Here is a 27,813-nt window from a genome sequence, read left to right as displayed (position 1 = left end):
TATAGTTAATAATACCTTATTATATACTTTAAAGTTGCCAAGAATATAGATCTTAAAAGTTCTCAGCACATACACACACACATACTCACACACACACTCACACACACACACAAAGGTAAGTTTGTTAGCTAACTTTACTGTGGTAATCATTTTGTAATGTATACATTTATCAAATAATCAATGGTACATCTTAAACTTACTCAGTGTAATCTGTCAATTGTATCTTAACAAGTTGGAAAAAAAGTGAATTGAAAATTATGGAACATGCTGTTTGGGGGGACAGGTATTGGAATATTATTTGGTGTAACCCAATGGATGGCAGTTTGGCAATACTCATAAAATCTTAAACATACCTTAGACCTAGTAATTCCACCTCTACAAAATTAAGTTATAGATATATGCACATATTCGTGAAATGGTGTATATGCAAAGTTACAATATTTATGTATAGTGTTTATTAAGTGCCTACTATGTGTCAAAACCTGGAGATATAATGATGAACAAGACAGACAGAAATCCCCATTCTCTTAGAGCTTGACTGCAAGCTCTAGGGAGAGAAAGGAAATAAAAATAAATGAGTAAGACATGCCTGCCTACCTCACTTGCTGCTGCTCCACCGTTTTGGTGCCAAGACCTGCAGAGTGGGGACCTCAGCTGAAGAGGGAACTAGAGTGGAGCCAAGCCAAGGGTTGCAGGCTGGAGTGGAGCTGCCCACGGTTGGCCACCCAGGATATCTTCTTTGAGGTTCTAGAACTCACAGGTGAATAGGGCAACTCAGTTAACCCTGGGCTGGGTGCAGCCCAGTCTCACTTTCCAAATATACATCCAACCAGAGGAAGGATATATATATACAACTCTGAATGTTTATTGATTCCTAAATCAGCATGGCTTTTTAGAGAGGCCTTCCTTTTATCCCTGACTTCTAATAATTTCCTCTTCTTGAAAAACATTACTGAAATATGGAGCAAGGAGTTAAAACAAATTCTCTCCTCCATAGACAATCTATATTAATTGATTGGAATATTTAACATCATTAAAATGGCAATATTGGGGGCACCTGGGTGGCTCAGTTAAGCATCTGACTTGATTTTGGCTCAGGTTATGATCTCAGGGTTGTGAGATCGAGCCCCTTGTCGGGCTCTGCACTCAGCAGGGCATCTGCTGGAGATTCTCTCTCTCCCTCTCCCTCTGCCTTGCAACCCCCTGCTCATGCTCTCTCATGCTCTTTCTCTCTCTCTAAAATGAATAAATAAGTCTTTAAAAATGAATAATAAGGGTCGCCTGGGTGGCTCAGTCGGTTAAGTGACTGCCTTCGGCTCAGGTCATGATCCCAGGGTCCTGGGGTCGAGCCCCGCATCGGGCTCCCTGCTCAGCGGGAAGCCGCTTCTCCCTCTCCCACTCCCCCTGCTTGTGTTCCCTCTCTCGCTGTCTCTCTCTCTGTCAAATAAATAAATAAAATCTTTAAAATAAAAAAAATTAAAATGAATTAAAAATGAATAATAATACTGCACAAATTTATCTATACGTTGGAGGCAATCTCTATAAAAATTCCAGCTGCCTTTTTTGCATAAATTGACAAGGTAATCCTAAAAGTCATTTAGAAATATGTGGGGCCCAGGACAGCCAAAACAACCTTGAAAAGGAACAAAGTTACAGGACTCACATTTCCTGACTTCAAAACTTCCTACAAAGGTAGAATAGTCAAGACTGTGTGGTACTGGCATAAGAATAGACATATAGATATAAATGAAATAGAATTGGGAGTCCAAAAATAAATTCATATACTTATGGTAAATTTGTTTTTGTGCATACCAAGACAACTCAATGGTAAAAGAAAAGTCCTTTCAACAAACGGTGCTAGGACAATTGAATATCTATATAAAGAAGAATAGAATTGTATCCCTACCTCATACCACCCACAAAATTAACTCAAAATGACTTGAAGACCTAAATGTAAAAGCTAAAACTATAAAACTCTTAGAAGAAAACATCAGAGTAAATCTTCATGACTGTGGAGTAGGTAATGGTGATTTAGCTAGGACACCAAAAGCCCTAGCAACAAAAGAAAAAATAGATAAATTGGACTTAATCAAATTTAAAATTACTTGTGCCTTAAAGACAGCCTTGAAAGTGAAAATACAACCCACAGAGTAGGAGGAGCATATTTGCAAATTATATATCTGATAACTGTCTAGTATCCAGTATATATAATGAGCTCATATTACATACTAAAAAAAGAGAAATAACCCAGTTAAAAATGGGCCAAGTGTTTGAATAGGTGTTTCTCTAAAGAAGGTATACAAATGACCAAAAAGTAATTGAAAAGATGCTCAATGTCATTCATCATTAAGGAAATGCCAATCAAAACCACAGTAAGATACCCTTTTACACCCACTAGAATAAAAAAAGACAGAAAATAACAAGTGTTGGTGACAATGTAGAGAAGTTGGAACTTTTATTCATTGCTGGTGGGAATGCAAAATGGTGCAACCACTAAGGAAAACAATTTGGCAGTTTCTCAAAATGTTAAACATAAAGTTACCATAAGACCAAAAATTCCACTCCTGGGAATCTACTCAAAGTATTTCCTCAAGAAATGAAAACATGTATCTACACAAAAATTTGTACACAAATATTCATAGCAGCAATATTCACAATAGTAGAAACAACTCAAGTGTCCATCAACGGAAGAATAGATTTTTTTAAATGTTGTATATCCATACAATAGAATATTAGCCATAAAAAAGAATGAAGCACTAGTACATGTCACAACATAGATAAATCTTGAAAACATATGTTAATGAATAATTCTAAACACAAAAGGCCATATGTTATATGATTCCATTTATAGTAATGTTCAGAGCAGGCAAATCTATAGAGAAGAAAGTAGATCAGTGTTTGCCAGGGTCAGTTGGAAGGGGAGGATGGGGATTAACCCCTAAGTGGTATGGGGTTTCTTGTGGGAAGGGGTCATGAAAATGTTCTGGAATTAGTGATAATGGATACAAATTCTCTGATATACTAAAACATATTGAACACTTTAAAAGGGGTAAATCTTACAGTATGCAAATTATATCTCAATACTAAAATTAATGAATAAGTAAAATATATGGTATTTTAGAATATGATGAATATAGATTTAAAAGTCATTGTTGACATGATTCAGCCACTAACTACTGGGGAACCTTGTTAGTAGCCATCCTTAGCAAAATAAGGGTTTAGTCTAAATGATCTGTTGGGTCTCTTCTAAATCTAGATTCCAATGATTCTTTCAATGTTCCTTAATAATCATCAATTTCAAAAGAAATGCTGGAAAAGTAAACTCTAGAAGAAAACCCAGCCCTTATACCTTTGGTATCTCACTTAAGGCAGCTCTATTTTTGCATATTGGTCATTTGATCTCTTTTCCTCTTTATAAAGAACAACTCTGAATTGATGGAATTTCTAAAAGATTGTAATGTCCCCTGAAAATTTCTGATTGATTGTGAGCTGCATGGAGAGAAACTCAGAGCTTAAGTAATTTGTAAAACTGAGTATCTCTGTAAATGCGAGAACAGTTTTCACAAGGGTTTCATGAGGGAAGAGACATGAGGGGCTGCCTGGGTGGCTCAGATGGTTAAGTGTCTGCCTTCAGCTCAGGTCATGATCCCAGGGTCCTGGGATCAAGCCCCATGTTGGGTTCCCAGCTCAGCAGGGAGTGTGCTTCTCCCTCTCCTTCTGCCTCTCCCCCTGTTTGTGCTCTATCTCTCTCTCTCTCAAATAAATAAATTAAATCTTAAAAAAAAAAGAGAGAGACATGGATAGTCGTTGGCTTTTTTGAGCCAAGGTGTGAACACACACAATAGTCATTGTCGACATGAAAATAGAAGGTTAAGGGGGCACCTAGGTGTCTCAGTCAGTGAAGCCTGACTCTTGGTTTCAGCTCAGGGCATGATCTCATGGGTCATGGGATCGAGCCCCGCATTGGGCTCCATGCTCAGCGGGGAGTCTGCTTGAAGATTCTTTCCCCCTGCCTCTCTCCCCATCGCCCCTAAAATAAATAGATAAATCTAAAAAAAAAAAGAGTAAAGAATATGTGATTTGTGAGGACACAGATTTCATATGACACATATGTATGGTGGTTAAGAGCTTGGACTCTGCAGTCACCTTGTCTGGGTTGACTTCCTGGATCTACCACTTACCAAGCCACTCTGTGCTGGTTCCTCATATGTCAAATGGCCAGTGTATTTGTCCCTCCCCGTAAGACAGTTGTGAAGATTAAATAAGATGATACTCATAAAGCACTGAGAAAAGTATCTAAGCCATGGTGAGGACTCAGCAAACAGCATTCTCTGTTTACAGTATATACTCCAAATGCTTCATGAGCATTTTAAACACACCTGGCATTACTTGACAGGTACTTGTTCAGTGAATTGCATTCTAACCCCGATTCACCAGTAGTTATTTCTTGTTATACAATGAGATTTTTCATATTGTACATAACATTTTTTACAGAATAAAAGCAAGAAACCGTCATTAACAAAATGAAGATCCTGCTAATTATATTCGTCTTAATCCTTTGGACTGAAACATTGGCAGATCAGAGTCCAGGTACCGGTATACTTTATGTTTATTATCATTTAGGAAAAGAGACATTTTTATGCCTTAACTAACATTCATTTTAATACATAGAAACAAAGGATTTATTTGTTTACTTAAAAAATCAAAGCAGACAGCATTGATTGAATTGTAGTTGGAGGCATGCTATGTCAAGTAAACTTAATCTCTCAAAGGTGATAGAAAGCCAGGGGCAAAAGCATGAATTATGCTACACCTGGCTAGAAGAACTTTAATTATTCATTGATTTGCTTAGGTCCCAATGTTCCATGTCTCTGTGAATAGAGTCGACTCATTTGTTTTGTAGGTCAGTCTGCATCCTAGGATTTCCTGATAAACTTCTGAGTTACTTGGAGAGAGAGAGAGCAATTGTTAGGCATTTACTAGCACATCACTAATTTTCAGCATGGAGGTGGCCAGCTGCTAAAGTGGATGCTGGTGGTGCCTCCCTTGGGCCCAGACTCTCTTCATCAGGCTGGTATACTGCTCGCCCCCCACCCTACCTCCGGACCCAGCTGCTGTGAATATTGCCTGTAACAGCTAACAGACATGGCCCACTTTCTCAGGAGACTTGCTCTTGGCTCTTCTAGAGTCAGCTAATGCAGGAGATTGTGCCCATAGCCCTCCACTCCTTCCTGCAATTCCTAGGGATGGTCTGCAGCCAGTGACTGACTGAGAGAAGAGTATAACAAACTGGCCCTCTTGCCTCAGAGAGTGACATGCTCCAGAGTCCTCTCAGATCAGGCAAATATGGTGCTTTGCTCCTCTCCTACTTCCCTTATCCTGCTTCCCCTCAGTGAAGCCCCTGCCCCCCTAGTCCCTGTCTTAGATCTGCTTCTAAACTCTCCAACCCGACACCTGCTTACCTGATATGGTTTCTAAAAGTTACTCTTTTGGGGGCGCCTGGGTGGCTCAGTTGGTTAAGCAACTGCCTTCGGCTCAAGTCATGATCCTGGAGTCCCGGGATCGAGTCCTGGGATCGAGTCCCGCATTGGGCTCCCTGCTCGGCAGGGAGTCTGCTTCTCCCTCTGACCCTCCTCCCTCTCATGCTCTCTGTCTCTCGTTCTCTCTCTCTCAAATAAATAAATAAAATCTTAAAAAAAAAAAAAGTTACTCTTTTTTTTTTTCTAAAAGTTACTCTTAATCCACAGACCACTTGGGGGGCTTTCTTGTTTATTCTTTAGTATATTATCGGAGTTTGGGGTTCCACAACCAAAAAAAAAAAAAAGAAAGAAAGGAAAAAAAAGTCTCTGGTATAGAGTTGAGAAAGAAAAAAATTATTGCTTCATTTTACAAAAGTCCTCTTGTTTGATATTTTCACAAAAACCAGTACAGTTTCTTCTGTTTGACCTCCAGAAGACATTTTCCTTGGGATTCTGAGTTACTCTTAACCGAGGACATAATCTCAGATGAGTATTGTGGTCTCAAATGTAAAGGCTGAACCAATCAATCACCTTGTTTAGGTTTGTTGTCATTTTATTTTGATAGGGCCGGGCCCTGAGTATGCAGATGTCGTGTTTCTGGTGGACAGCTCTGATCACCTGGGAACTAAGTCCTTCCCGCTTGTGAAAGCATTCATCAACAAAATGATCAGCAGTCTGCCCATAGCGGCCCACAAGTACCGCGTGGCCCTGGGCCAGTACAGCGACCAGCTCCACAGTGAGTTCCAGCTGAGCACCTTCAAGAGCGGGAACCCCATGCTGAACCACCTCAAGAAGAACTTCAGCTTCATTGGCGGCTCCCTGAGGATCGGCAACGCTCTCCGGGAGGCCCACAGGACCTACTTCTCTGCACCGGCCAGCAGGAGGGACAGGAAGCAGTTTCCCCCGATTCTGGTGGTCCTGGCTTCTGCGGAGTCTGAGGATGATGTGGAAGAGGCCTCCAAGGCCCTGCGGGAAGACGGGGTGAGGATCGTCTCTGTGGGGCTGCAGGATGCTTCTGAGGAGGAACTGAAGGCCATGGCCACCGCTCAGTTCCATGTCAAGCTCCGGTCGGTCAGGGACCTCAGCGCGTTTTCCCAAAACATGACACAGATCATCAAGGAAGCCACCCAGTACAGGGATGGAGCCGCCCCTCCTGATATAGAAGGTAAGGAAGGCCTGGGTCCCATGTAGGCAGCTCTGCGCCTTCCACCCTCATCTCCTGCAGCTTGAATCCTAGTTTTGGCGATTCGCCACACTGAAGTCCTGGACATTTCTACACTTTCCTGTCAATTCCAACTGCCGTGTCTGCTTGTGTCTTTTCTCTGACGGGCATCCTCTTGCACTCCTTTGTCTTCTTACAGCTTGGATGACTCCTGACATCATTTAAATCTCAGCCCTATAGTCTTATCCTGTTGGAAGGCTTTCCTTTCAAATTTCTTCTGTGTGCCTCACAGTTCCCTGTGCATGCTTGGTGACAGAGGCACCTCCCAGAGTGAATGATTACTCCTTTCTGTTATGGTCCCCTCCACCAATGAACTGGTGGCATGTTGAGGGCAGAAGTGGGCACTTACATGTACCTATGTATTCTTCAGGCCTACACAGCGCCTGACAATGAGCTAGCATTCTATTTCTTTCCTTTTTTTTTTTTTTAAAGATTTTATTTATTTATTTGACAGAGAGAGACACAGCAAGAGAGGGAACACAAGCAGGGGGAGTGGGAGAGGGGGAAGCAGGCTCCCTGTGGAACAGGGAGCCCGATGCGGGGATCAATCCCAGGACCCTGAGATCATGACCTGAGCCGAAGGCAGACGCTTAACGACTGAGCCACCCAGGCGCCCTAGCATTCTATTTCTTAATGAGCGAATAAATGGAAGTCTTACAGATGAAGAAAGAAGTTCCGAGTCTGTTCTCTGGCCCTCACAGTCCTGGCTTGGTGTGAGGCCCGTGGTGAATGCTCCATAAATGCTTGTCAGCTAATACAGAGTGACACTAAATGGGAAGGATAACTTTCAGATGAGACCAGGCAGAGAGGAGTACGCCCTTGGTTGTACAGTAGAGCCACAGTGGGCTACGGTCTTGAGCCCTCCATCTGCTGTGTTGGCTTATCCCCTCCTGCACTGTTTCTTTCTCCTTACACATGAAATCTCTCTAATGAGTGTCAGGACCTGCTAAAGCCAGGAGTTTGACTCATTCCCCCTCTCAGTTATGCAATCATTTTGTGCTTGAATTTTCTACATTTAAGACCCATTTTTCTCCCCACATTTTAACATTTTTGATATTAGGATGTGTCTTGCAATAATGCTATTTTTTTTTCAATTTCTAAGAGCTGCCATTAAATAATAGCATACTTGACAGTAGACTGGATCTTCAAACTGAATATTGGAAATATTTCTGACAAGCTTATGGGTATGAACGAGACCCATGAATAGCTCAAATTGAACTGACTGAGCACCCTTTCTTGCATAATGTAGCACCTTAGCTATCACATCCCCCAACATAAAATTTTCCCCAACTTATTTTCTGAGAGCCACCAAGAGTTTCTCATGTGGCAGCACAGGCCCTTCCTCTCAGGCTCCATCATCCACGGTGATGCCTGTTGTGTGCACAGCTGCTTGAGAGCAACACCTTACTTCGGTTACTGCAGCTGGTTTCCCTTGGGGGATGCTGTTTCTCGGCTGTATCTCTAAGCAGCCACCCATCAGAGCCCCCAGGTGCCACATCCACCTTCCCATCAGCCTCTGGACATCCCTGTTTTTCACACAGAAATGTAAAAGACCTCCTTCTCATCCGCTTGCCTTCTTGATCCCCTAGGCCAAAAGGAGGAATACTTATGACCCCATGACTTACAATGTCTCACGTGAAAAATGCTTTATTATGTCTTAAGTGAGTGCTCCATGGAGACCTCAAAACAGAAGACTCTTGAGTACAAGTAGTTTACTTGGCAGGTGATCCCAGACAGCATTAGGAAGGAATGGGTAAACTGAGACCGGAAGCTGCCCATGCAGTGTTGATGATCAGGCAGGCAGAACCGGCCAGTGCACAGCTCCAGAGAGGCACTCAGTAAGTGTGCCATACTCATGAGAGGCTCCCACCATTCTCTCCAGAGTAAGGTAGAAAGAGTTCCTGGCAAAATGGATTTTCTTGGCTGCCTCTGCACTCAGTTGGTAATGATGGGCCATTCTGAGCAGGTACTATCTAGTTCTAAGACTCAAGGAAGCCACCTGGTGTGGTACAAAGTGCTCTGAACACAAGGTCAGAAGACCCAGACACTGCCACTAGCTGGCTGTGTGAACTTGGGGAATTGATGTCATCTCTCTGAGGCTTGCATCAGCATCCTCATTTGTAAGTGGTGGGAGCTGGGATGACCTTGAAACTTCCTTTCTGCCCCACCGTTACTGATTCCATGGCTATAGCTATGGCCTGGTTTTTTAGTAGGACCAGTTCAGGCCTTAATAACATATAGATACTAACATATCATAATAAAATAAAATTTAAAAAAATTTTAAAAATAAATAAATAACATATAGATTCCCTGAATAATAGGAAGTTTATTTCCCTTTAGCATTATAGGGCTGCTGATCAAGGTGACCAGCTGTCTCTCCTCTATTCAGATACTTGGGTTGGTGGTGGCTCTTCTATTTTCACGTATGACTTCTAAGGTGCCCTGGGAACTGTGACTTCTGAGGTGCCCTGGGGATTGTTGTACAGCTGGTGGGTGGGGAAAAAAGATGAAAGATCACTCATGGGAGGGTTTTGTGGAATAAGCTTGGAAGAGACACACATTAGTTTTGCTTACATTTCATTATCCAGATTTTAGTCCCATGGCCACACCTAGCTGCAAGTGAGGCTGGGAAGTCATGTCTAGCTCTATGCCCAAGAAGAGGAAATGGGTTTTACTGAGTGTTTACAAGGTTCTACCACAGTTAGTGTTGCTCCTGAGGCACCAGGAAATCCCTTTCCTTCCACTCTCCTGATCTGTCACTCCTGCTGCCTTGGAGAAATAGCAAGTTCGTATGATTTATGTTCTTTTTCTTTCAGAGAAGAAACCCTCCTGTAACCCTCCACTCTGGGGACCTGGGAGATCCTTCAACTGTATAGGTGGCTGCTTAGTCTGTGCTCTGAGGGACAGTAGGATTTTACCACCTTCTTAGAGGGTTCTGTGTGCTGGTTGTGCTTCTCACCTAATTTACTTCACAACAATATAGTACAACAAGGTTTTGCTTGATGGGATACTATCCTTGCCTTTAGAGGTTAAGAGTAAGAACTTCAGAGTCAGTGAGGTCTAGATTCAGACTCTGGCTTGGCTGCTAATGGCCTTGAATAAGTTATTTAACCTCTGAGCTTCAGTTTCCTTACCTATAACGTGAGGATAGTAGTACCTACCTTGATATGGGTGAGATGGCTTGTATGGCATTGGGCACACCATTTACTGTTATTCATAGTAATAGCTATTTGCAAATAAATACTAACCCGAGTAGGTCATGCTGGGAGTTTGTTTTAGCTAACTGCGTGGGGGTGAAGAGCACATTGATAGATTTATGAGAATTATTTTTAATTTGAGTTCTCACTAGGCACCAGGTACTGGAGGGATAGAGATAAATAAGACATATCTTCTGGTTTCTAGAGCTCATAATCCTAATGGGTAGCTGTTGGCAAGACTGAGCTTATCTCTTGGCTAAGCTTTCCACAGATATCATTCCTCCACCTGTGCCTGGAGTAGGCATTTTCTGTACATACGGTGTACTGTTCCCTGAATTCCAGAGTTATACAACCAATTGCATACCTGGCATCTTCAATAATATCCCAAACTTAGCATGACTGAAATGGAACTCTTGAATCCCCCTTGCAACTTGTTCTTTCTACTGTCTTCCCTGTCTTGGAAAAAGATACCACCAATATCCACTCAGTTGTTCATGCCAAAAACCTATTTTTCACCACTTCCTCTTTGTCTCTTAACACTAGCATCCAATTTATCATCAGGCCCCTCTCTGTTCTACCTTTAATTCATGTATCAAAACTACCCTGTTGTTTCATCTTACCTGCTATTATCCTTGTCCAAGAAACATGATATCTTTCCTGGACTAGGGCAATTGTTTCTTAATGGATATCCCTGAATTTGTTATCTCTCCTCAGCAACTGGGATGATATTTTAAAGATTGTGCGACTTAGGAGCTGCTTCTCTCTGGCCTCATCCATCGTTGTTCCCCTCACACACTGTCACCAGCCACTCTGGTCTTCTTGCTTGTTCCCACCTCCTCCTGTTCCTTCTGCCAGAATTCCTCTTCCTTCAGAACACGTGGCTGAATCCTTCTCTTCGTACCTCAGCCCAAATGCAATCCTCTTAGAGAGGCCTTCCCTGACTTCTTTTTATCTCACATGAGTTAGTCCTCATCCCACCTCCCCAGAATAATAACTCAGTTGACTTACTTGTTTTAGTTCCTTGTGAGCACTGAAATAATATAATCTAATTATCTGTCCTCCCCATAGAATGTGAGCTTCCTGAGGTCAAAGATATTTCTGTTAACCCATCCCTGCCTAGCACTTGAGAATGGTGGTGGACATGGAGGTGGTGATGGTGGTAGATATGGTGGTCGTGGTGATGGTGGTGGTTGGTGGTAGTGATGGTGGTTGGGAGTTGTTGGTAGTGGTGGAAGTATAGGTGGTGGTTGGTTGTTGATGTTTGGGGTGATAGTAGAAGTGGATGTGGGGGCACTGGTGGGTGGTGCTGGGGTTGTCATACTGGTGGTGATGGTGATTATGAAGATCATGATGGTGGTGGTGGTGGGGAATGATAGAAAAGTTGGTAAGAAGCATTTTTCAGAGAAAAGGAACATTATTGCAAAGACTCTGCAGTCAGTGACCCTATAAGTCCTGTTCAGAACTTCTATCTGTTGTTTATTAAAAGAAAACAGTGCTAACTACATCTGTCATGACTACCTCTATTTTCACTAATGCCTTTTGACAATCTGTAAAGTGCCTTCCTCACTCTGGGCCAGTGGTTTGTACTAATCCTCATGCTTTTTTTTCTCTCCATATTTCCCTTCCCAGTGGCCTGTCGGAAAGATTCATTAGCTGACGTCATGTTCCTAGTGGATGAGTCAGTTGGCACCAGACAAAACTTAAGGAACCTGCAGAATTTCCTGAGGAACATTGCCACCTCCATGGATGTGAGGTACAGCTGCACACGCCTTGGACTTATGAGTTACAGTGATAGAGCCAAGACTATTTCCTTTCTAAATTCAAGCACAACCCAGTATGAATTTGAGGAGCAAATCCAGAAGCTTTTTGTCCAGGCTGGGAAATCCAATGCTGGGGCTGCCATTGAGAAGATGAGGCTAGAAGCCTTCTCAGAGTCAAGTGGCAGCAGAAGGGCCCAGGGAGTGCCTCAGATCGCAGTCTTGGTCACTCACAGACCATCAACTGATGAAGTGCGCGATGTCGCAATACAACTTCGGCTGCAGGATGTGACTGTATTTGGTGTGAACACCCAAGGGGCTAACAACACCCAGTTAGAAGAAATAGTGTCTTACCCTCCGAGACAAATGGCTTCCATGCTCAAGTCCTATGCAGACTTGGAAGCTTATAGTAAAAACTTCCAGAAAAAGCTCCACAATGAAATTTGGTCCCAGATTTCTACTCATGCTGAGCAAATGGACCTTGACAGAACAGGTATGTTTAAAAAAAAAAAAAAAAAAAAAAACCTTTTCTTATTATAAAAGTACTATGAGTAGTGGCCTAGAGTAGGGGCAGGAGTGAGGACTGACTGTAATGCATGAGGGAACTTTGGTAGTTAGGGAAATAGTCTAAGACTAGATTTTGGTTTTGGTTGCAGAACTTTATAAATTTACTAAAAATAATCAAATGATTACAAAGGGTGAATTTTTCAGTGTGTAAATCATACCTCAATAAAATGTAAAAAAGTAATATGTGTTAATTATAAAATAGTTTAATAATATTGATGAACGTGAAGAAAATAAAATCATTTATAATCCTGTCAGATAAAACCATTTTTAACATTTATTTCTCATGTCTTTTGGTTTCTTCTCTCTCCCTATTACTTATGTACACACACACACACACACATTTTATTTTTATTTATTTATTTACTTAGGAGGGGGAGGGACAGAGGGACAGGGCAAAAGAGAATCGTAAGCAGTCTCCACATCCAATGTGGAGCCTGACTCAGGGTTCGGTCTCATGACCCTGAGCTCATGGCCTGAGCTGAAATCAAGAGTTGAAAGCTTAACCTGCTGAGCCACCCAGGTGCCCACATACACATTTTTAAAAGATGGTATAGCATTGGACGTCTTAGTTCTGTCCAACAGAACTTTCTGTGATTAAATGTTCTCCATCGGCGCTGTCCAGTAAGGCAGTCACTAGCCACATGTGACTATTGAGCACTTGAAATGTGACTAGTGTAACTGAGGATCTGAATTTTATTTAATTTTTCTGAATTATAAATATAATTTTAATTCAATTTAGTTTTGATAGCCACATGTAGCTGATGGCTATTGTATCATACAGTGCAGGAATATATAGTTGGGTAATTTGTATCAGTTACAATTACATTTGGGTGTGACCAATAGAAATAAAAACAGCAGTTAACCATGAGGATGAAACTATTTTTTCTGTTTCACAAATAAGTTCTAAGGTAGACAGAGCTGGTGTGGTGTACCAGTGTCCAGTCTCTTTCTACATTATTTTTGTTGCCATTTGTGGTTTTTATTCCCAGGATCATAGTCCAAGATAATTGCTCCCAGCATCACATTCATATGCAACAAGCAAGAATGATAAAAAAAAGAAGGAAGTAGGCAGGCTTCCACCTTTTTTTTCAAAGATATTCCCAGAAATGACACATATCATTTCTGTTTACATCCCAGTGGCCAGAACTTAGTCACATGTCACACCTTGGTAAAAATGGGAGCTGGAAAATGTAGTCTTTATTTAGGGCTGCCAGTACCTTGGTAAAAACTGGGGGTTTAATTAGTGTATTATAGGAGACAGTAATATTGGGGATAACCAGTATTATCGTCCTTACCCACTTTTCTGTCAACCTTGTATCATGAACTTTCATCCATTTCCTTAAATATTATTTTGCAACATTCTTTTTAAGTTGGCAATAAAATTCCATGGTATGAATGGAATATAATTTGTTTAACATATCCTAAACTGTTGGATACATAGGTCGTTACACATATTTTTCCCTTCTAAACATCTTGGATAATATCATCCTTGCACCTATATCTTTATGCACATGAGTATTTTTGCACTTCTTGATCTTTTCTATTATGTTTGTCTTCCATCATTCTAGTGAAGATATCCTAGTTAAGATGCACTGTGAATCTGCTATAGTTTTACCAAGCTCTTTTCAAAGGTACATATCAAGAGTTACTTGATGTGACTTTGTGTTTACCTAATTCTGAGATACCTGTTGTCTTCGTACATTTCCTTTGTGTATAAAATGCTTCTGAACAATTGGAACTGGAATTTGGCAGAACTCACATGGAAAAGAATTGTAATCTTCCAATGGTATTAAAGGCCAAGTTTAATATTATTTATTTATTTTTTTATTTTTATTTTTAAAGATTTTTATTTATTTATTTATTGGAGAGTGAGCGAGAGAGAAACAGCATGAGAGAGGAGAGGGTTAGAGGGAGAAGCAGGCTCCCCACTGAGCTGGGAGCCCGATGTGGGACTCGATCCCAGGACCCTAGGATCATGACCTGAGCCGAAGGCAGTCGCTTAACCAACTGAGCCACCCAGGCGCCCTAAAGGCCAAGTTTAAACTCAGACCAGTCGGTTGAAGGTTTAAGAATTCATCCTGGGCCAGCCCTGGATTTTCTGTGGCGTATACATTACACACAGGAGCAAGAAACAAGTCCTCTGTTCCCTCCTGAGTGACCTGTGGGGGAATTCCCTGAGGGGCAGCCACCTTGGTCTAGTACCAGCTATTAGGGTACAGGAGGGATGTGTAGTATGGTCTCTTTGGAGAGTTTACAATCATGTGACAAACAAATTATTATTTTCATTATAGAAATTCTAAATGGGAAGTTAGGGGACCAAGGCTAGGGGCAAGGGCCATCCAAGGGGGATAGCTATTCTTTTTTTTTTTTTTTTTTCATGTTCAATGTCAGGGTTTTATTATTTTTTTTTCTCAGATTTTTTTTTTTATTCTTATGTTAATCCCCATACATTAGGGGGATAGCTATTCTTCATAAGGCTTCGGTAGGTGGCTTTTTATTAATTCAGTGGCTCTCAAAAATTGGTACCTGACTCAGGTTGGGTTACTCAGAAGTAGATGCCAGAGAAGGCTTTGTGTGAAATTGATATATTAGAAAATATGCCCAGGGAAAACTGAAGATTGGTACTAAAGTGAGGGTTGGGACCAGGAAGGGAAGGATGATAAGCCAAGTCCCATGGAGGTTCAATTCTACAGGGCCATTCTAGAGACAGTGTAGGTTAAGCCTTAGAATTGTCCCAGTCAGGGGGCAGCGTATCTAGAGAATTTATATTCCAGCACATGAGAGAATGTACATTTCCAGGCACTTCTTCAAGCCCCAGGCAAAGAAGGTTCTAGCATACTGAGTGCAGCCTACCCACAAGCAGACACAGGTGTGAGCCCTTAGAATGAGAGTGTTAGGAGCCAATGGGCACAGAAATGGTAGAGTTTGAGGGGATACAGGCTAAGTGCCAACAGTATCTGCTGCAAACTTATCAGAGTTTCCTGGGGAGTTTATCACTAATTCATTGGCCCAAGCCCTCCCCAAAACCTAATGAATCAGTCTCAAAGTAGGGCCTGGGCACTTGCATTTTAGTAAGATCCCTTATAAACTCCTCTTAGTGATGTTTGAGAACCTTGGACTTAGTGAATTTGCCATGGTCTAGAGTATGATGGCCAGCTTTGTAGTTTCAGAATGGTCAAACACAGAGAACCAATCTATATTGACTTAGTCACTGTAGCCACCACATCTGTCACAGAGTAGGTAGCCAGTTTTTTAAATCAGATTTCATTAAATCAAGGAGAGATTCACATTAATCAAACCAAGAGACTGATGTGCAGAAAAAGAGTGGCAGTTATATTTATGACGAGGACTATCACTGCCCAGGGGCCTGGACATACATGTCCTCTGAGAAGTACATTTTCTCCCTATAGGCATGCATACTGAGAAACTAAATTGAAATCAAGATATTGCTGGAGGTTGCAGAATCAGAGCAATGGAATTCGTTTTATGATTGAAATGTCTAGTATCATTCAATTGGGTAATTTAAAGTCAAAATATACATCTCTCTCTCTCTCTCTCTATCTCTGCATAACCATATAGGTGAGACCTTTGGGCCAGGCGACACATTTTTCTTCAACATTGTCCAAATATTTTGTGATGATGGCAATGTTCTGTATTTACACTGTTGAATATGATAGTCACTAGCTGCATGGGGATGTTAATCATTTGAAATGTAGCTAGTGCAACTAAGGAGCTGATTTTTGAATTTTATTGAATTTTAAGTAGTTTAAATTTACCTTTTAATAGCAACAGATGACTAGTGGCTAGTATATTGGACAGCACAGCTCTAGGTGGGCTAGGTGTTATGGCCTTGGTTACCCACTGTGACTCACATTTTTTTTCTCCTTCATTGCTGACCACCACTGTATTTATTCTGAAAAACCCCTGATTCTTCCTCATTAGGTAAATACATCAATCCATTCTGGTTGCTATTAAGTTTTGCTGGCCTGAGATTAATCCTATCTTTTGCAGATAACTGCTTAGCTTTGCCCTAATATTTTATGTATTGATTTCATAGTTTAAGTCTCAGGTCCCAACTTATTTCCAGTATTTCTGATTTCATAAAGACCAACTCCCCATAGCCTGAAGTAGTGTCAATAGCTACAAGTTGCCAAAAAGCTGTCAAGAAAGCAAATATTGTGAAATGACTAAATTATCTTGTATTTTAAGATCTTTTCACAGACTCAACCAGATAATTACACTAATAACCTAAATTTTAAAAGTATGCTCTTTCTCCTACCCAGTTTCAGTAATTGATAGAGTTGTAAATAGACAATTATTAAAGCATGTTTTCATAGAATCTACTTAACAAAGGAAGGAACACTGAGATCTCTTTTATTTAAAATTTTTATGTTGAAATCTTGTGATGTACCAGGTGTACTAGGTGGAAACAGAGAAGGAGGCAGTTTCTGCCCTTGTGGGGCTGACACTCTGTGGCAGGAAGCAGTCTGTGCTCATGAACAAATGAATAAGATAACTTCCAAAAGTATGGGTATCATAGAGACAACAGAGAAAATAAGGTAATAGGGTAGGCAATGACTGATGTGTTTTAGCTAGAGGGGAAGAGAGGGCCTTTTTGAAGAACTGGCATTTGAGTTGGCATATCCATGATGAGATAAGAAGGAACCAGCTATGTGAATATTTAGGGGGAAGAATATTCCGGAAGAGAGAAGGGCAAGTGCAAAAGCCTTGGGGCACTTTCAAAGTACGGAGAGCAGCCCAGCATGGTTGGAGCACAGTGAGTAAGATGAAGAATTGCTGGAAGTAGGGTCCGAGAGAAAAGCAGGGAGAAAGTGGAGGCCAGTTTTTTATTTTTAAATTCTAAATGCAGTGATAAACCACTTAAGTAGAAGAGTAATACGATCTGGTTCTAGTTTTAAATATAGGGTTCTAGTTGCTCCGGGAAGAAGAAGTTACCAGGGAACTAAGAGCAGTAGGTCTTCTCCTCCGTTCCATTTCTCAAGAAATGATAAGGCATAGACTGTCCACAAAGTCACGTGTCAATACTAGAAAAACAATTTAACTTGCAGCCTGGAGACTTGGGAATCTGGTCCTTCCTTTTAATTAACTGGCTGTGTGACCTGAGACAAAGAAGCACTGGGCATCACTCTGTTTCAATGATAGGATCATTGTTGTGAATTTCAAAGGAGAAAATGGGCATGAACAGGTTTGATGAAGTAGACAGATTCTGTGCAAATGATGAAGAGTTCTCATTCTCTAGAACCTTCAGGGTCTCATGTTCCTCTATAAACCCTCTTGCAAAGTTCTCCCCAGAGTCTCTGTAATTAACAAAGAATGCATTTTCCACTTTTTTTTTTTTTTTTTTTTTGCAGGCTGTCTAGATACAAAAGAGGCTGATATCTATTTCCTCATTGATGGCTCAACCAGCATACAGAGAATACACTTTGAGCAAATCAAGGAATTTATGTTGGCTGTGACAGGAATGTTCAGCATTGGCCCAGACCAAGTCCAAGTTGGAGCTGTGCAGTATTCACATAAGATGAGAGTGGAGATTTATATCAGTGACAGTTCTAATGATGTGAACTTAAGAAATGCTATTTTGAACATTGAGCAACTCCAAGGCAACACCCATACTGGGGAGGCCCTGGATTTCATGCTGTCAAGAATAAAAGAGGATAGGAAGCATAGGACACGCAAGGTTCCCTGTTACCTCATTGTGCTGACTGATGGGAGGTCCACAGATGAAGTCCTGGAGCCTGCTGAGAGATTAAGGGCTGAGCAAGTCACCATTTATGCAGTTGGCATTGGGGAGGCTAACAAAGCACAACTCCAACAAATTGCTGGGGAAGAAGAAAGGGTTAGCTTTGGGCAGAACTTTGATTCTTTAAGAAGCATAAAAAATGAAGTTGTTCACAGAATTTGCACTGAAAAAGGTAAGCAAAACAAAAAAGGCTTTAGTCTCTGTACTGCATTAGGTACTTTGGGCAGACTAATAGCTGGGCTGAGACAAGAAGTGATGTGACCAGTTGTATGGTTAACATTTTGCTAACTTCCTTTATCACCAGGGAGGGATTCAGCCCCTTTAAACTAATTGCCAATATTGGAAAATCCCTCTGTAGGCAGATGCCCTGAGGCCATCTTGAAAGTCGTAAGTAGGAAGGTTGCTGAGAATACTGTGGCCTTGACAAAGCCCACTGGTGTGGTGTGTAAGAGACTCTATTCTGTGTGTGCACATGTGTGCGTGTATGTGAGTGTGTATGTGCATGCGCTAATTAAAGCAGATGAGCACAGTGGAAAGAAAATGGGCTCTTGCTTTAGGATCCAACTCACTTTCCTACCTGACCTTCAAACTTCCTCATCTATTAAGCAAGGGTAACACCTACATCATAGAATCCTTATAGGTTTAGCATAATACACATCAACCATCATTTCTCTATTATGAATGCATATCTAGTACACATATAACAATTGCTTATTTTTATTTGTAACAGAAACACATATTTGCATTTTCATTCTGACTAAAAATCATGTAACAAAAGTTAGGAAGAACAATTTGCAAATTCCTCTACCTGATTGTGATTTCTTTTATTAGTAATAGCCACTTACTAATTAAAGATGATATGCGCTGATTGCTAGTATTAGCATATCATGTTAACTTATTGGTTAAGATAAAGGATGCTGGAGTCAATGAGTCAAAGTTCAAACCCCAACCTTATTAGCTGTGGACCTTGAACAGGTTATATACTGTCTACCTGCCTTCATCCCTGTGTGCAGGCCTCTAGTGAAGCTTGAAGGTGATAATGCATGTGGAACACTTAAAATAATGCACGTGGGCACATAGTAACTGCCACATAAAAAGGAGCTATTGTAGAAGTTGGCTAATGTATTCACTGATGAGAAAAGTAAAAGAATTTTCACTTATTTGAACTTACAAAAGTGAAAAAGTTTTGGGATTTTCTGAGTCACTAAAATAAAAAAATAGATAAACAATGCAACTAATGAATCGTTGAACATTACATCAAAAACTAATGATGTACTATATGTTGGCTAACTGAACATAATAAAAAAAGGGCAAAAAACAACAACAACAAAAAAACAAAAAAGAAAAATGGATAAGCAAATAAGTGGAGCTCACAGCAAAATCCCAAATCACAATATTGTTCATTATTCTCCCCGTTATGGACAGTAGTTGGGTCTAGAAAAAGTACAAGAGTAAAAGTTCCCCAACGTTTCCTGGGGTTGATGCAAAGAAAAGTAAAAGGGTTCCAGGAAACAGAAAATAGATTGTATCTCAGTCTTTCAAGGGACACAGGCCTGGGCCAATGTGAGGAGGTGCAGTACATCCCCTGTGGGTCAGGTAGTTGCAGGGCAGGTGCCTGAGCACTGGCACACCTGAGAGGAGACAAGCTATGGATAAGGAAATGAGCCATAAGATGGCGAACAGAGGCAGGGAAATGAAGGAACCAAAGCCCGAGGACCTAGAAAAACACTGACTAGTCTCAGAGCAGATGCACATGGAGTGAGACACAGTGTATTTATTGTTTAGGGGGCAAGAAAAGGGGCTGTAACAAAAAGACCCCAAACTACACAATGAAGGGTATTATTTCTCTTTTGTATAATGGTCCAGGGTGAGTAGTGGAGGTCTAGCAGAGAGGCTATTCCGTGCTCAACACATAGCTCCCATCTTAGGTCAAAAGTGAAGCTCTGGTTCTCTTCACCTTGCATTTGTGGAAAGGGAGAAAGGGCCATATGAGCCCACCACACTCAATTGTTTTAATGTTAAGATCCAGAAGTGGGCAAGTCACTTCTGCTCATACCTATTGACCAAAACTTAGTCACAGGCCCATGTGTAGCTTCAAGGAAGTCTAGGAAATACGGCCTTTTCCTGGGCAATCATCTGTCTAGTTGAAACTATATCGACATGGAAGGATGGGAGACCAGATATTAGAGGACGGGAAGCAGTCTTGTCACAAACATATAAGGAGGTAGACCTTGTGAGTACTAAACCACATGTAAAAGTCTACTCCTTTCCATATGTTTCACGGAAGGGAGGCTTCCACACTTCACAGCAGTGGGGCCTTGCCAAGGCCACAAAGATATTTAGTGACCTCTCTATTGATGACTTTCAAGATGGCCCCAGGCAGCTTGGGTCTTAAATGGTGGTTTTAATGTTCCCTGGTGGGCCTTACATAAATTATTAAAAAATAATAAGCATTGTTTTATTCTTCTTTGACTACTGCTAATTGTTTATTTTCAAATAGTATAGGATAGACTCTGTGAGTGTTGAGGGAAGGACTACTAAGAGAATGGCAGTGACAGCAGGTAGACCAAAGGGATAAAACTAAGGAGATACATGCTAACGACAATATATTTACATATTATATATAGAGAGAGAGATAGATGTACTCACACATACCTGTACAATGAATTAGTAAACTGGATTTTTTCTATGGCTTATAGAAATTGGTCTTCAATGTGTACATCCATGTACATACACATACATATGTATACAAAAATATGTCCATTTCCAGTCAGTAGCATTTCTACAAATTTTATATATAAATAAAGGAATAGTCCATGCTGAATGGATATGTGCTTACTAATGCACTTATTATCTCTAGTAAAAGTTTCTCATCCCAATTTTTAATATTGATTTATAATGTTTATCAAATCACTTTAAAATATCCAAGAAAATAATGGCATATAAAGATTGCTTAGAATTTTGTGTTTCTACATTATACATAAAACCCTGAAATATAAGTCCCATGAGTGTAGGGAATTGATTGCTTTTTCTTGGATTCCTTTTTTTGATCATCATTGCATCCTTTAACACGTAACCTGATAGTTGGCATTTCATACACCTCAAGAATTATGAATAAATGAGTTACAGATAAATGAATGATGCATAAATGAATATATGCTTTGGAAGTTGCATTTTCTCTTTAAAACTTCTTGGATTCAGTGGATTTCTGATTCAGGGTTATAGTCAGCAGGCCTCTACCCACAGCAGCAGATAAAATTTTCAAATGCGGTAGCAGGTGCTTGAGTTAATTTCTGATGTTTTCTGACTAATGCATTTATTTCTGTCTTAGTGTTTCTCTATATTCTGAAAATCATGTCAACCTGCCTCATTTCTGGTCTTTCTGACAACATGCAGGATGTGAAGACATGAAGGCTGACATCATGTTTCTGGTGGACAGTTCTGGCAGTATAGGACATGAAAATTTTGGAAAAATGAAAACCTTCATGAAAAACCTACTAGCTAAGATTCAGATTGGTCCAAACAGAACTCATATTGGTGTCATTCAGTTCAGTGATAAAACTCAGGAAGAGTTCCAGCTTAATAAATACTTTACACAGAACGAAATTTCTGATTCAATAGACAGAATGTCTCTCATCAACAAAAACACTTTGACCGGAAATGCACTCACTTCTGTAGATCAATACTTCACCCCTGCCAAGGGGGGCCGTGTTAGGGTCAAAAAGTTTCTTATCCTCATCACGGATGGAGAAGCACAAGATTCTGTGAGAGAGCCTGCTAAATTTCTTCGGGACAAAGGTGTGGTCATCTTCTCTGTGGGGGTGTTTGGCGCCAAGAGGACGCAGCTGGAGGAGATCAGTGGGGATGGCAACCTGGTCTTCCATGTTGAGAACTTTGATGATCTAAAGGCAATAGAAAACAAACTCATTTTTCGTGTATGTGCTCTCCATGGTAAGTGACACTGTTATCCTTCAGGACTCCGGGATGTTAGCTGTTGACTTCATAGGGTGAACAGTGGGTTGTACCATGGGCTTTAACTCTATCTGGACTTTGGTGTTAAGTTTTGGTCTTATTTATGTTGTATTAAAACACCTGTGACCTCCAGGGATATTCCAGTTTAACAATCTTGTCAGCCAGTTTGGCAACAGAGTAGTCTGGCTGTGAAGACTTCAAATCTATTGCAAAAAGTTCTCAGAATTTTCCATTGAACTTCCAACTCTTCACTACCTGCATACCTAGATTTTCCAGAAGAAATTTTTAATCCCAAATGATTCCCCAGAATTGTTTCTTGCCTACCTGCAATCATTGTCAAGTAGTAAATAACTAGAAATACAAATTCATCTTCCTTTTAGTTAAATCAAATCCAATATCCTAAGCATACCCTCCCCCCCAAAATCCTCTTTTTAAAAATTTTTTTAATAAAGATTTTATTTATTTATTTATTGGAGAGAGAGAGAGAGAGAGAGAAACAGCATGAGAGGGGATAGGGTCAGAGGGAGAAGCAGGCTCCCCGCCGAGCCGGGAGCCCGATGCGGCACTCGATCCCAGGACCCCGGGATCATGACCTGAGCCAAAGGCAGTCGCTTAACCAACTGAGCCACCCAGGCGCCCCCAAAAAATCCTCTTTATTTTAAAGATATAGTGTGTATTTTCATTCCTTCACCTTATTTTTCTCCACCTCTATCAGTGAGGTATTTTACATTTGCCTGTTCATGTATCTATCCCTTTGGAAAATTTTAATTTGTTACTTTTTAAAAATGATTGCTCAGGATCATTTTTATCTCACACAAACTGTAGTTCTTTTCAGATTGTGTCAAGCAAATCTTTAGTTTGAGTCCATCAACTTTAATAGCTCTTGGATAAGAACTTGCTATAAATCCACACATAAGACTAAAAACACTTGTGCTTTTAAACCTACCACGGACCGTTCTCTGTGTTTTGGATACAACTAAGAGAAAACATTGAAGTGTTGGTAAATTTGTTGTATGTTGTTCCCCTGGCAACATAGAGACTTCCCTTGGACTATATTATTCAGAATTCTGTGTGAGAAATTTTTATGAAGTTAACAAACAAAATGTCTTAGTGTAAACTCTGAGTTTTAGGCAGTGGCACTGCAATTTCTCTCATAACAGCTTAGTGTAAATGGCAATGATCCTCAAACTCTGGGTAATGTTGAGACATTCTAAGACAGGTTGGCCTTAAGGCCACATCCCCACCTTTGAAATCAACGGAGCTCTTACTGGTATTTCTTCATTTTGATAAACATAATGTTTATGGAGCATAAGATGAAATTTCAGCTGACTCACACATCAAATCGACTCATAAACATCAAGTCACGTCATTGCCCCAGGTTCCTACGGATTTAGTATGGGCTCATCCATAGCATCTTAGACTTGAGAATTTGAGACCTCATTGCCAGAAATAAGGATTGGAGTTACCATATGCAGGTAGAAAATGGAGAAAGCGAAACTGTGGAAGGCATGTGGTTAAGTTACATGGGGAAGAGGGAAGGGAAAGAGGGGAGAGAAACCCCACCCTTTGGAGACCTATCCAGAGTACTCACTTGACTTCCAATGTAGAGGAGATCTTGGGGCTGCGGGGAAGTGATAGGGCCTTAGCTCTCCCAACTACTTGGGGCCTTTCTGGGTTCTAATTCAGGAGGTGAGGGGAAGGAGTACAAATGAATGCAGAGAGGCATGGTGCACATGGGACAGTTTGTCTAGCAGAAGCTGAAAAGACAGCTGGCACCAGAGGGAGTAGGACAAAAATCCCAGCTGATACAGAGAGCCTCTGTGCTCTTTAAAATGGCGGGCCAGTTTGGCAAACATCAGTCATATCTCACCATTATATTGATATTGAACTACCTTCTGATGTTTCCATTCAGTTGAAAGTCTGCCTAGCAAAACACATCACATGTCCTAATGAAATATAGCAGAACAGAGTGGTGTGGCTTAAGAACCACCCATTGCAGAGTCATTGTCAAGTACAATGTCTGCGAAATCATGATCTGGGCAAGTTGTACATCACTGAGCCTCAGTTTCTTACTCCATAAAATGGCAACAGCCACCTCTAACAAGTGAGATGCAGTGTCTGGCACATAGAAGGTTCATGGCAGAGGTTAGTTTTTTCTCCCTTCTCAGTTGTCTGTGTAGAATACACTGCAGAAAGATTGTGATGCCTGTTTTCTTCTTCTTTCAGATTGTAAAAATATTAAAGTGTTGGACATCGTGTTTGTGCTGGATCATTCAGGCAGCATAAACACACAAGAGCAAGAAAGCATGATGGATCTAACTATCCATTTGGTGAAGAAAGCAGATGTTGGCAGCGACCGAGTTCGGATTGGAGCTCTCAAATACTCGGACTATCCTGAGGTTCTTTTCCACCTTAGGAAATACTCAAACAGATCCACAGTCATTGAGCACCTGAGGAGGCGCAGGAACACCGGAGGGAGTACCTTTACTGCCAGGGCTCTAGATTACACAAACATAATGTTCACGGAGGAATATGGCAGCCGCATCCAGCAAAACGTGAAGCAGATGCTGATCATCATCACCGATGGGGTGTCCCATGACCGCAATCTGCTCAATGAGACAGCACTGAAATTAAGAAACAAAGGCATTGATATCTACGCAGTGGGTGTAGGACAGGCCGACCAACTTGAACTTGAGGCTATGGCAGGGAGTAAAAGCAATACATTCCATGTAGATAATTTCAACAAACTGAAAGATATTTACCTGCCTCTACAAGAAGGAATGTGTAGCAATGCACGTGAGCGTAAGTTGTGATTTTCAGATCATATTCACCTTACCCCATTTCAGGACCTCTTGTGCCATTCCATTAATGGTCTCAATGCAACCACTGAGCACCAGTTGCAGGCCAGACTCAGGGTTGCCTAATTTGACAGGTAGACTTTTGTCTTCAAAGATCTAGGGCTGTCTAAATGGGATTATAGGCATTATCTAGGGCCATAGGAAGTTGAAGTAGTCTAATGTGCTTTTCTAGATGAGGGCCACTAATACAGACGGAAGGATATGGTAGTTCAATATGGAGTAGTGGAGGGACCTAAGCTGATTCTATAAGATACCACTGGGGTAGGGTAGGCTGCAGGTATCACACTTGAGGAAAGTGTAAGATTTGCCACCTGAGCTCAAAGTGAGCAACGAATTCATCTCCTTGGTTTCAGATACTAGATGATGGTATTATCTTTAAACAAAAACTGTGACTTTTCCCAAGGCAGCAGGACCTTCTCAATTCTGCCTGTTCTAGCCTGCCCCTAGACTCCCACCCTGAAATTTGGTCTCCTTGCCCTTAGTCTTGCCATCTTGCATTCCATTCTGAACACTGAGTGATCTTCCTAACACACACTGGACTATTCATTCTCTGCTTACAGTTTACAATTTCTGAATTCCTGAGTTCCATCTAGCCTTGCCCACATCTGTTGCCGCCCCCCACTTCACAATCTCTCCTGTCAATCTGAAATACCTCTGTAGCTTTGTACACAGCATTCTATCCACCATGAACACACCAGCCCATATTCCCTCACTACATCTAGTTTGTCTGTCATGTTTCAACATTTTTTTGCCAGTTTCCTGATCCAATACCTGACAGTGATCCCAGTGTGTCTCCCAGATTCTGCACCTTCTATTTCTCCTGGTGGTAGCACTGGACACATATTTGCTATTCCTTTATCTTTATCTGTCACAAAACTGACTTCCTTGGGCAGGCTTGGCCTCCTGTTTATCATTGGGTCCCCACCAAATCTAGTACACCACCAGGACTATAGTCTTTTCCTACAAAGATGGAGTCTGTTTTATTCTCATCTCCCATGTCTACCTTTTGGAAGCAGATACTGAGGCAGAGTCTAGGATGCCTGGTGTTTATTAGGGATCCACACCTTGTGAAGGAAAGTGGGAAAGTAGGATGGGCAGAAGAAGTTGCACAGTGAGGCATGTTTGACAAAGCTCCAAACCTGGCAAAGAGCTCTGGAGCATGTATTGCCCATTGGTGTTGTCCAGCGTCAGACTAAGATGACTGGGTGGTTATGTCCCCTTCCCACTTAGTCCCCAGATGTGGGCTGCCCTGGGAAGGGCACGGTCTTTTGCAAGACATCTCTCTGCAGTGAGGCTGACCCTGAAGGAGCTGACTGCCAGAGGCCCCCTGTTGACCACACTCCCACAGCTGGGCAGCAAATCCTTCCTCAAAGATCTATCTGGGCAGTCCATCTTTGTGTCTACCAGACTACCCTTAGAAAGAACTGTGTGGCAGCTGGCATTCTTTTGTCTCAATTGTTTTTAGTAATCACTTTAGTGCTGCCCCTGTTCCAGCCATTGCATTTGATTGTAAGTGAGGGTAGAATATTATCCCTGGGTTATGGGACATTTCACATTGGATTTCAGAGAGATGATCCTTTGCCCCGTTTACTAACCATTAGCATTTGTCCCATTACATTTTAATATTTGGGTTATGATATTATAAAAAACTGCAGTAGAAAAAAATACTGGATTTAAAGATAAAAAGAATGAGGCAGTCCAGGTACCCGCTCCACTGTATAGCAATTGTGTATTCTTAAGCAAATTACTTAACCTCTGAATTCCATTTCTGTATCTATAAAATTATATTAATTCCTCATAATATGGTCATGAATATTAACAGTTACTGTATGCCAAAAACATTTTTAAAATGGTAATTCTCAACACAAATGGTAGTATTAATAGTAACAGGAATACTGACCATAGTACCATTACCTTGACTTGGGTGAACCTTCCAATTTGGGTGTGTTGAAGGGATTTCTAGCCTTTGCAATTACTTTTTAATGAACATATTCAAACTATTCAAAGTTCTTTCTCTAAGCAACTTTCAGTGTCTTTTCAAATGAATCACTTAAATATTAAAATTTGAAACAAAGTCTATTATCTTTCTCCTTCACACTATTTTTCCTCCTTGAGGGCCAATCGGTGATTCTCTCTTCTATTAACTTATCTCAATTTGCTACTAATGTGGGGATTTAGTAAAGCAATTGAAGAATTCGAGGAAGGGTAAAATTTAGACTAATTCATGAGGAAAATAATTGTTTTGTTTTTCCAAATTGCAGCGTGTGACATTCAAGAAGCTGATGTGGTTTTCTTTTGTGATGGCTCTGACATGGTCTCCCACTCAGAGTTTGTTACCATGACAACTTTCGTGTCAGACTTAATTGATAATTTTAACATTCAGAACCAGAGAATAAAAATTGGGTTGGCTCAATTTGGGAGTGGCTTCCAAAAAATTGTCCAGTTGAAAAACTCTCTGACTATACCGGAGTTGAAGACTCAAATTCAAACCGTCACCAAGAGCAAGGGGTTTCCGCGAATTGGCCAGGCCCTTAAAAAAGTGAAGGTCATGTTTGATCCATCTTCTGGTGGGAGAAGAAACGCTGGTGTCCCTCAAACTTTGGTTGTTATCACATCCAGGGATCCCTACTATGATGTGGCAGATGAAGTGAAAATCCTGAGAAACCTCGGAATTTGTGTCCTGGTTTTGGGCATAGGAGATGTTCATAAGGAACAACTTCTGCCAATAACAGGAAATTCTGAAAAAATAATCACCCTCCAAGACTTTAATAAATTAATGACTGAGGATGTGAAAAAAAGAATGGTTCGTGAAATCTGCCAGAGCTGCGGGAAAACCAGTAAGTGCTCCCCTTGGTCTTTTTTGTTTTTGATTTAATTGCCACCTTCCTGGGGCTTCATTTCCCCAAGGCGTCCGGGGGCTGGCTCTAGTTGAACGTATTTTTCGAATAGGGTGCAGTGAG

General features: G+C 41.0%; 1 protein-coding gene across 1 annotated transcript in view; it reads left to right on the top strand.

Moving 5' to 3' along the window:
- Nucleotides 1-27,813, top strand: part of COL6A5 (collagen type VI alpha 5 chain) — a 129,250-nt gene that overhangs the window by 33,672 nt on the left and 67,765 nt on the right. Inside the window, exons 2-8 of the mRNA XM_064588080.1 lie at nt 4,495-4,590; nt 6,085-6,684; nt 11,568-12,188; nt 17,635-18,195; nt 21,420-21,974; nt 24,222-24,797; nt 27,115-27,690. Of these exons, the coding sequence (XP_064444150.1) occupies nt 4,524-4,590; nt 6,085-6,684; nt 11,568-12,188; nt 17,635-18,195; nt 21,420-21,974; nt 24,222-24,797; nt 27,115-27,690 (3,556 nt within the window). The 5' untranslated portion in view covers nt 4,495-4,523. The remainder of the gene's footprint in view (nt 1-4,494; nt 4,591-6,084; nt 6,685-11,567; nt 12,189-17,634; nt 18,196-21,419; nt 21,975-24,221; nt 24,798-27,114; nt 27,691-27,813) is intronic.

This window comes from Mirounga angustirostris, unplaced genomic scaffold (assembly GCF_029215605.1).
Source record: "Mirounga angustirostris isolate CCGP_5_RB_7025 unplaced genomic scaffold, mMirAng1.0.hap1 SCAF_1, whole genome shotgun sequence".
Taxonomy (NCBI): Eukaryota; Metazoa; Chordata; class Mammalia; order Carnivora; family Phocidae; genus Mirounga; species Mirounga angustirostris.
Note: the sequence above shows the minus strand (reverse complement) of the source record. Positions and strands in the feature narration are given on the sequence as shown.